At 54.6% G+C, this 10,787-nt stretch overlaps 1 protein-coding gene across 2 annotated transcripts in view; it reads left to right on the top strand.

Moving 5' to 3' along the window:
• ALG9 (ALG9 alpha-1,2-mannosyltransferase) overlaps nt 1-10,787 on the top strand; it is a 121,988-nt gene that overhangs the window by 84,810 nt on the left and 26,391 nt on the right. For both annotated transcript variants that reach the window (XM_075329179.1, XM_075329180.1), the window contains exon 14: nt 10,179-10,306. In XM_075329179.1, the coding sequence (XP_075185294.1) occupies nt 10,179-10,306 (128 nt within the window). The remainder of the gene's footprint in view (nt 1-10,178; nt 10,307-10,787) is intronic.

The following is a 10,787-nucleotide window of genomic DNA, read 5'->3' on the forward strand; positions in this document are numbered from 1 at the left end:
CTCAGGATGGGGGACATATATACCAGGATGGGGGACACATTTACCTGGAAGTAGCTTGGGATGGAGGATGTACCAGGATGGGGGACATATTTACCAAGACGTAGCTCAGGATGGAGGACATACCAGGATGGGGGATGTATATAACAAGATGGGGGACATATTTACCAGGCAGTAGCTCAGGATGGGGGACATATATACCAGGATGGGGGACACATTTACCTGGAAGTAGCTCAGGATGAAGGATATACCAGGATGGGGAATATATATACCAGGCTGGGGGACATATTTACTAAGACGTAGCTCAGGATGGAGGACATACCAGGATGGAGGACGTATATAACAAGATGGGGACATATTTACCAGGAAGTAGCTCAGGATGGAGGATGTATCAGGATGGGAGACATATTTACCAGGAAGGAGCCCAGGATGGGAGACCTATATACCAGGATAGGGGACATATTTACCAGGATGGGGGACATATATACCAAGATGGGGGACATATTTACCAAGACGTAGCTCAGGATGGAGGACATACCAGGATGGGGGACGTATATAAAAAGATGGGGGACATATTTACCAGGAAGTAGCTCAGGATGGGGGACATATATACCAGGATGGGGGACATATATACCAGGATGGGGGACATATTTACCAGGATGGGGGACATATATACCAAGATGGGGGACATATTTACCAAGACGTAGCTCAGGATGGAGGACATACCAGGATGGGGGACGTATATAAAAAGATGGGGGACATATTTACCAGGAAGTAGCTCAGGATGGGGGACATATATACCAGGATGGGGGACATATTTACCTGTAAATAGCTTAGGATGGGGGACATATATACCAGGCTGGGGGACATATTTACCTGTAAGTAGCTTAGGATGGGGGACATATATACCAGGCTGGGGACATATTTACTAAGACGTAGCTCAGGATGGAGGACATACCAGGATGGGGGACGTATATAACAAGATGGGGACATATTTACCTGTAAGTAGCTTAGGATGGGGGACATATATACCAGGATGGGGGACATATATACCAGGAAGTAGCTCGGGATGGAGGATGTACCAGGATGGGGGACATATATACCAGGATTGGAGACCTATTTACCAGGAAGGAGCCCAGGATGGGGACATTACTACATAATGGGGGGGAGGGCAATTCGTATGTCTTTCTAGGATTTAGAATGCTAGATATATACATAAACCAATATACGAGAATGGGGGGACCAGGTCCAAATTTAGCATCGGGGCCCTTCGACCTCTAGTTATGCCACTGTATATAGCGCATAGTTCCCTTCTCGTATTCCCACTCTTTCAGCCCATTATAGGTAAATATGCTCCTCTGAGCGCCATTTATGATGGGGGGGGGGGGACATAACTATCCGCGAGAACCGGTAACGGCCATGCCCCTCCTGCGCGTTCCTATTACGACGGGACCATCTGCACATTTTGCAATCTTTCGGGGTCCGGTTAGCAATGTTCTGTGAGCCCCACGGTTGGATTATTTCTTGCTTTTATCTCGCATCCGACTGTTTAAAATTGCCAGCGCTATTACCAGAAGTCACCAGAAGCCGGAAAGCTTGAGAAGTCGCAGAATGGGATAAAGGCTCCGTCTCCAAATTGAGTGTAATTGCTTCTTCGCATCATGCAGGTTTCTCCTTTTGTGCGGATGGCGGCTCGGTACAGCCGAGTAATTCAGGCATGTGATTTATTTCTTCTGAGCTCTGCGTGAGACATATTTATAGGGAAGATAATATCCCCGGCTGGAAGTGGCCTGCGTGACGTCAATCCTCGGTTTGTTGTCCCTTGGAGAAGCGTCCCGCTTGCACACACTGCCTCGCTTTGTGTCTATCCAGCCGCCATGTAGATGCTGTTCTAGGCACGGACGTGGGGAGGTGGAACAGTCAGTGACACGGCAAAGCCGAAAGAATCAGACCGCCAGCAAAACTGAAAAATGGTGATCCGGGCAAAACATGTTCTGCCTGGAAAATATTATTGCATCGGCTGCCAAAATGTACAAAGGTGGCATTGTCCTTCCTTCAACTAATGCACTGGACGCTTGGGCTTAGTGCCGGGCCCTTACCCAGCAAATGGGTGCAAAAATCTGGCGTGCATTGCCCCTAGTCCACTCCAAGGATTTGCAAGAGCAGGTATGGCAAAATAAACTCTTAAGCACCAGATTTCTTCTAGTCACTGGTTAAATTGTTCCATAGTCCCAACACAGGGGCCCTGATAGATATTGGCCCAATCTCAACATCCACCTGTCACGAATATGACCTCTCGAGGAGATCTGGAACCAGATGGTCACAGCACATTGGGGATCACAGATCCGCTTTAGTGCCCGCTCCTCATTTACCCAGATTTGGAGCTTATTTAATTCCATCCGCTGCTGAAGGGGTTAAGGTTCATTTCTTTCCTGCAGTGGTCTATTAGGTAGTTGTAACCTCAGCTGCAGCCACTCCCTTCTGCTATAAATGTCCGCTCCTCAATCCATTCCATGTTGGCTATAGCCCAGGCCTATGCTTTCCACTTGGCAGGAAGCTGTCGTGACTATTTCTTGGCACTGATGGGGTTAAGTCAGGTGGGAGGGGTCTGTTCGGTCATGCCTCTTTATGGGACTCTCCACTTTATTAAGGTGTGGTCTCCTCCAGGATGACGCCAGTAATAGTTCCTGCTCTGTAGCATGCGCACTAGTCCCTGTAAGTTTGCTCTGATGTGTCCCTCCACCCAGCTTCCCTTTTTCTGACCTCCATTCCTCCCCGCACTGTCCACCCTGTCTACCTGACCCCTGACCTTAGTCCCGTCCCATGTTGCTGCTTCCACCCCCACCTTTTTACTTACGTGCTCTCCTGGCCTCTGACCTTATGGTTCTGCTCCTCTTCGGCTCTTTACGTGACTTTCAGGCTTCTAAACCCTTTGCTTCCATTTGACTATGGCTTGCTCACTCCCCTGGATTGACATGACATCCCGGTTTGGCTTTGACATGTCTGACTACTCTACTCTTGTGCTAGCAACCTCTGGTGGACTTCTGTATTACTGCACTTTGGAGTAAAATCTCCACAAAGTCCCTGCGCCACCTAGTGGAGCTTGACAGAAGCAACCTCTGGCGAAGCTGAGGTGTCTCTTCAGCTGCAGCTGAGAAGTTCCTACCGGAGTTTTATTTGTTGTCTTTTTTTCCTGTTTGTCTTTCCTTCTTCTTATTGTAGTGGTAGTTCTCACTGGTCCTCACTACTCAGGGTGAGTTTAGCGCAAGCGAGGGACTATGCATGTGATTGGCAATGGGGGAAAGAACCCATATAAGAACATTAGGAAATGCAGGGATCAGCCTCAGATGAGTGTTAGGAGGTCCCACCATTATATTGTATTTAAGGTGTACCCTGTGTGTTATAGCGTTTGCCGGGAGTTCCCGGTTTACCCTGTGTGTTGTGGCACTCACCGGGAGCTCCTTGTGTACCCTGTGTGTTGCGGCGCTCTCTGGGAGTTCCCGGTGTACCCTGTGTGTTGTGGCACTCACCGGGAGCTCCTTGTGTACCCTGTGTGTTGCGGCGCTCGCTGGGAGTTCCCGGTGTACCCTGTGTGTTGCGGCGCTCTCTGGGAGTTCCCAGTGTACCCTGTGTGTTGCGGTGCTCTCTGGGAGTTCCCGGTGTACCCTGTGTGTTGCGGTGTTCCCCGGGAGTTCCCGGTGTACCCTGTGTGTTGTGGTGCTCCCCGGGAGTTCCCGGTGTACCCTGTGTGTTGTGGCTCCCCCCGGGAGTTCCCGGTGTACCCTGTGTGTTGTGGTGCTCCCCGGGAGTTCCCGGTGTACCCTGTGTGTTGCGGCGCTCCCCGGGAGTTCCCGGTGTACCCTGTGTGTTGTGGTGCTCCCTGGGAGTTCCCGGTGTACCCTGTGTGTTGCTGTGCTCCCTGGGAGTTCCCGGTGTACCCTGTGTGTTGCGGCGCTCCCTGGGAGTTCCCGGTGTACCCGTGTGTTGTGGCGCTCTCTGGGAGTTCCCGGTGTACCCTGTGTGTTGCAGTTCCCCCGGGAGTTCCCGGTGTACCCTGTGTGTTGTGGCTCCCTCCGGGAGTTCCCGGTGTACCCTGTGTGTTACAGTGCTCCCCGGGAGTTCCCAGTGTACCCCGTGTGTTGCAGTGCTCCCCGGGAGTTCCCAGTGTACCCCGTGTGTTGCAGTGCTGCCTGGCAGTTCCCGGTGTACCCCGTGTGTTGCGGCACCCCCTGGGAGTTCCCGGTGTACCCTGTGTGTTGCTGTGCTCCCTGGGAGTTCCCGGTGTACCCTGTGTCTTGCGGCGCTCTCTGGGTGTTCCCGGTGTACCCATGTGTTGCGGCGCTCCCCGTAAGTTACCGGTGTACCCTGTGTGTTGCGGCTCCCCCCGGGAGTTCCTGGTGTACCCTGTGTCTTGCGGTGCTCCCTGGGAGTTCCCGGTGTACCCTGTGTGTTGCGGCGCTCCCTGGGAGTTCCCGGTGTACCCTGGGTGTTGTGGTGCTCCCCGGGAGTTCCCGGTGTACCCTGTGTGTTGCGGCGCTTCCCGGGAGTTCCTTGTGTACCCTGTGTTGCGGCGCCCCCTGGGAGTTCCCGGTGTACCCTGTGTGTTGCTGTGCTCCCTGGGAGTTCCCGGTGTACCCTGTGTGTTGCGGCGCTCTCTGGGAGTTCCCGGTGTACCCGTGTGTTGTGGCGCTCTCTGGGAGTTCCCGGTGTACCCTGTGTGTTGCGGCGCTCCCCGGAAGTTCCCGGTGTACCCTGTGTGTTGCGGCTCCCCCCGGGAGTTCCCGGTGTACCCTGTGTCTTGCGGCGCTCCCTGGGAGTTCCCGGTGTACCCTGTGTGTTGCGGCGCTCCCTGGGAGTTCCCGGTGTACCCTGTGTGTTGCGGCGCTCCCCGGGAGTATCCGGTGTACCCTGTGTGTTGCTGTGCTCCCTGGGAGTTCCCGGTGTACCCTGTGTGTTGCGGCGCTCTCTGGGAGTTCACGGTGTACCCGTGTGTTGTGGCGCTCTCTGGGAATTCCCGGTGTACCCTGTGTGTTGCGGCGCTCCCCGGAAGTTCCCGGTGTACCCTGTGTTTTGCGGCTCCCCCCGGGAGTTCCCGGTGTACCCTGTGTGTTGCGGCGCTCCCTGGGACTTCCTGGTGTACCCTGTGTCTTGCGGCGCTCCCCGGGAGTATCTAGTGTAATCTGTGTGTTGCGGCGCTCATTGGTAGTTTCTGGTGTACCCTGTGTGTTGCGGCGCTCCCCGGGAGTTCATGGTGTACCCTGTGTGTTGCGGCGCTCCCCGGGAGTTCCCGGTGTACCTTGTGTGTTGCGGCGCTCCCCGGGAGTTCCCTTATACCTGCCAGAACCCCACTAGTCCCTGCGTGACCCCACCACATTCTGTAACTTCTAATTTTTGCCCTATAGGTGACGCTCCCACTTTTAGAAAATCAAAGTCAAAATTACAGAGGTGTGCATCTTTTAATAAATTCGGCACACCTTACTCCAGCGGCACGATAGGCTCTAGACCGGTGTACGGACCCCCAGTCTTGATAAAGTCCCTTATTGGTGGGATTTCACCACCTCTACGAGCTCCAGTTACTAATCGTAATCCCTCAGCCGCTGGTTTGGGGGGGGGGGGGGGGGCACGATACTTACCCATTTGTTTCATATTAGATACACAGTCGCTTCCCGGCAGATCGTGCCGGGGTTCACCCGAGAAGGTCGTCTGCAGATAACCGGGATTTTATTGTTTCAAGCGGAACTCTTTACTCCAGACCCTCTCGGCTTCTGGAAGGAGGATGATGCTTTCCATCTCAGCGGCTCTTTACTTCCCGCGAGTTCTTCTTTGTCTTCCATCCACCAGCAAAGCCAATTATTTTGTTATTTTGTGCCCGTTATAGCTGGCGCCGTATCTTTCCCCAGAAGCGTCCTTGTAGGTTAAGACTTAACTGTTTCGTTGCCGCTCGCGTTCCTTGTAGTTGCCGAGTGTCTATAGTACTAGCCGGTCGGCGCTTTCCATCGGGAGGTTATTGAGTGGTATGTGGCCTCTTGCCGGCGACCATGCCCGAAATGCGGCTGCAGATTTTTTTTTTTTTGTAGAGCGGCAAGGAACATAATGAGCTGATGTAAAGGGATAGCGGCTGAGTGGTCTCACACATTACACAAGTATATAGCATTGTTAACCATTTAAATGGCATCAACCCTTAGCCTAACGATTAGTAACAATTTATAGACTGGTGTGGATCCGACCCTTGGGATGCACACTCATTGGGAGAATGGGAAACCTTTATCCCCATAAGAATAGAGTGGCAGTCCGCCTATTGGAGTTTCAGTCCGCCTATTGGAGTTTCAGTCCACCTATTGGAGTGGCAGTGCGCCTGTAGGAGTGGCAGTGCGCCTGTAGGAGTGGCAGTGCGCCTGTAGGGGTGGCAGTGCGCCTGTAGGGGTGGCAGTGCGCCTGTAGGGGTGGCAGTGCGCCTGTAGGGGTGGCAGTGCGCCTGTAGGGGTGGCAGTGCGCCTGTAGGGGTGGCAGTGCGCCTATAGGGGTGGCAGTGCGCCTGTTGGAGTGGCAGTGCGCCTGTAGGAGTGGCAGTCCGCCTAGTGGAGTGGCAGTGCGCCTGTAGGGGTGGCAGTGCGCCTGTAGGGGTGGCAGGGCGCCTGTAGGGGTGGCAGGACGCCTATAGGGGTAGCAGGGCGCCTAGTGGAGTGGCAGTGCGCCTAGTGGAGTGGCAGTACACCTACTCGACTGCCCATCTCTCTATTCATCCCCTGCTGGGGTTTTATGGCAGCCCCATAGTAAATGAATTGGCACAAGCACTGCCTGACGACAAATTGATCATCCTGGCGCACGTTGTGTGATATATTTGTTAATCAGTTTGTTAATCAAGATTTGTTGGCCAAAACAGTGTTGTCGTTTGGCTCCTTTTCAAGGAGCAAGAGGTCACCTACTAAAAATATTTTCCTTTCTACCTGATGTAAATGTCCTTGTTCTCCTGAATCCGGCGTTGCTTTTCCCTTGTTCCTGCGCCTCTCCAATCCTGAGATATGACCTCCTCTTCCCTCTATAGAAATCTAGTATTTCTTGCCAAGTGGGTGTGGTCTTTAGCGCCTTTTGTGGGCGTCTCCTTGAGAACCACACCCAGTTGGATAAAAAGACTAGATTTATATGCTGGGAAGAAGCGGCCATATCTCTGGAACGGAGAGACGCAGGAAGAAAAGAAAAACCACGCCGGATTCGGGAGAATAGGGGCGTTTATACCAGGTAAAAAAAGAATATATATTTATAGCAGACTGTGTCCTCTTCTGTTGACACTTTTCAGAACTACTGAGACGCAACAAGTATCTAAAACACATAATCGGGTGCATCACACCCTCACCTCAGAGGAGTTGCCCCGTGGCACCCGATGTACTTGGTGCTCTCAAGTCCTGGCAGTCGGCGCTCGTACGTCTCGCAGAGGACACACTTGTCTTTATCAGGGAATCTTTATACTGGCGGCTAAATCAACAAATGATCTGTTATCGGGGAAGAGCCGACGTTTGAGCTTTGAGTATTTTTTTTACTCCTATCTGAAGACAGACACAGAGAGAAGCCTTCACATCCGTCACGCTTCATTTAGAGGATAATTTGTTGCTTCGTCTTCAGGTTTATAGACATCATAGTCGTCGTTTATAGGAGATGGTCTGATTAATCCCAGGGACTGGTGATGGTTTGTTGTGTTCCCCAGAGACCCGATCACTCCGCTGCCAAGAATTTACGACGACGCTGGAACAACATCCCTGTTTAAATTGATATTACTTATTACTGTAATATAAATTGCCGTTGAAAGGAGAAATATCAACGGCGTTCACCCACAAAGTCATGAAAAACTGAAGCGTAACTTGAGAAGTAAATGTTTCAGGAGAGCAGATGGCGGCTGCTCGGGGCGGTTGGCGGCTGGCGGCTGCTCGGGGCGGTCGGCGGCTGCTCGGGGCGGTCGGCGGCTGCTCGGGGCGGTCGGCGGCTGCTCGGGGCGGTCGGCGGCTGCTCGGGGCGGTCGGCGGCTGCTCGGGGCGGTCGGCGGCTGCTCGGGGCGGTCGGCGGCTGCTCGGGGCGGTCGGCGGCTGCTCGAAGCTGATGGACAACGGCTGCTCTGGGCTGAAGGCGGCTACCGCTGAGGGCAGTCGGCTACCGCTGAGGGCAGGCGGCTACCGCTAAGGGCAGGAGGCTGCTGCAGAGGGGCGGGACGGCGGCTGCTGCAGAGGGGCCTGACGGATGGCGGCTGCAGCAGAGGGGCCTGACGGATGGCGGCTGCTGCTGAGGGCGGGACGGACGGCTGCTGCTGTGGGCGGGACGGACGACGGCTGCTGCTGAGGGCGGGACGGACGACGGCTGCTGCTGAGGGCGGGACGGACGGCGGCTGCTGCTGAGGGCGGGACGGACGGCGGCTGCTGCTGAGGGCGGGACGGACGGCGGCTGCTGCTGAGGGCGGGACGGACGGCGGCTGCTGCTGAGGGCGGGACGGACGGCGGCTGCTGCTGAGGGCGGGACGGACGGCGGCTGCTGCTGAGGGCGGGACGGACGGCGGCTGCTGCTGAGGGCGGGACGGACGGCGGCTGCTGCTGAGGGCGGGACGGACGGCGGCTGCTGCTGAGGGCGGGACGGACGGCGGCTGCTGCTGAGGGCGGGACGGACGGCGGCTGCTGCTGAGGGCGGGACGGACGGCGGCTGCTCGGAGCTGATGGACAACGGTTGCTCTGGGCTGAAGGCGGCTACCGCTAAGGGCAGGCGGCTACCGCTAAGGGCAGGCGGCTACCGCTAAGGGCAGGCGGCTACCGCTAAGGGCAGGCGGCTACCGCTAAGGGCAGGCGGCTACCGCTAAGGGCAGGCGGCTACCGCTAAGGGCAGGCGGCTACCGCTAAGGGCAGGCGGCTACCGCTAAGGGCAGGCGGCTGCTGCAGAGGGGCGGGACGGCGGCTGCTGCAGAGGGGCGGGACGGCGGCTGCTGCAGAGGGGCCTGACGGACGGCTTCTGCTGCTGAGGGCGGGACGGACTGCGGCTGCTGCTGAGGGCGGGACGGACTGCGGCTGCTGCTGAGGGCGGGACGGACGGCGGCTGCTGCTGAGGGCGGGACGGACGGCGGCTGCTGCTGAGGGCGGGACGGACGGCGGCTGCTGCTGAGGGCGGGACGGACGGCGGCTGCTGCTGAGGGCGGGACGGACGGCGGCTGCTGCTGAGGGCGGACGGAGGGCGGCTGCTTGGGGCGGACGGAGGACGGTTGCTTGGCTCGCGTGAATGGCGGCTGGGTTCACACATTGCTGATGTGTTACCCTTTTTTTTGTTTTTTTTTTTTTGTTTTTGCTTTCTTTTGTTTTCTGCTTATGGTTTTTTCTTTGCTGCGGTGGTTTTGCTGTGATTTTGGAAAGGTGCAGCACAGGCACTCCTCTCACAACGTGTTTCTGCAGCTCACAATGGACGTTTAGCCCCAGCGCAGCTCCCTGCAGGTGACTCTGCCCTGCTAAACTCCATTAGGTCCTCTTCAATAATACTGACGTTTCCCCAATATACTAATTAGATACGTGGAGCACCACGGACGTGGCTGTGCGGTTCGGTGAGCCTTCTCATGGTTTCAGGCTGTTCCCATCCTTCATATTTGTTTGACTTTCTCCATTTGCTTGAGTGCCGGCGCATGCGCAGAACAGGCAGTAGACGGTCTCCAGGAGAGGGGCTGTTCTGCGAGTGCACACCCCATACAACAGTCTGCTGCACTCGCTGAAGCTGTCCAGCGCGATCGGCCAATTGTCATCTCTTGTAACCCTCCACTACACAGCACGTGCATGCTCATCTGAGTTGAGCGTGCATATCCACTGTTCTCCCTGCAAGCAAAAAGGGTCCAGCACTTGAATTTCAGCTTGCTAATTTCTATTTCGCCCCCAATATATGCCACAGGAGAGATTCGGAAGTGTATCGGCCCCGTTCCAAATCTGTGTACGACCAGCAGAAGGATAGGCCATCGATAAATCAGTTTTCCTCTTTTAAGGAGCTGCAATAAATGAAAAGCTAAGGCTCAGACCATAAGGAATTAAAATAAGTAACATGCCATAGACTAAAGAGCCGCTTAGCAAATCGCACATTGGGAGAATATGTTCCTTTCCTATGAGAATCGTAATGCTGTTACTGAAGAGAATCCTGCGGGATAATGTATGCCACCCTTTGTTTTCTTGTAGGTGGACATTTCCAAATGTCACTATTTGGTTGATTTAGATACGGCCACTAAGACGGCACGGGAGCCACGGTACTCCGCGAAGGAGGAATGGACGGTTATAGCTTACAAGCCCTTCCTGGATGCTACAAGGTAAGAACGACGGGGGCCAGCACCAGCCAAGAACAGCAAAAACTAGAGGAGGTCTTTCCCTTTACACCAGCTTATGCGGTCGACAAATTGCTAAATTTGTTGCATTTGCAACCTGTGTAATATCTTGCAGCCTGTTGCTGTTATTCTCCAACGATGGTATTTTTTTGAAAAGGTAGGTGAGGCTTCACACAGGTGCATGGCCCATTTACTGTACCCCAGAAAGCTGAAATAGAAAGGCAGTCTCAGGCCTCTGAGAGACCCCCGATCTGCCTTTTAGTACACTTGCGTTACTGTCATGGGTGTATCACGCGTGACAGACAGTCATGTGGTTTCTGGCAATAGAAGGTCACAGCTCCCTGATTTTCTATTGCTGTTAGTATTCATTGGTATAGGCAGCTTTCCTGCTGGATTTTCATCTCTTTCCTTTTTGGACCCACAGGAGCTCGCCTTCCACCCAGCTGCTGATCATCAGTATTCTCCA

Source organism: Anomaloglossus baeobatrachus, chromosome 11 (genome assembly GCF_048569485.1).
Source record: "Anomaloglossus baeobatrachus isolate aAnoBae1 chromosome 11, aAnoBae1.hap1, whole genome shotgun sequence".
Taxonomy (NCBI): Eukaryota; Metazoa; Chordata; class Amphibia; order Anura; family Aromobatidae; genus Anomaloglossus; species Anomaloglossus baeobatrachus.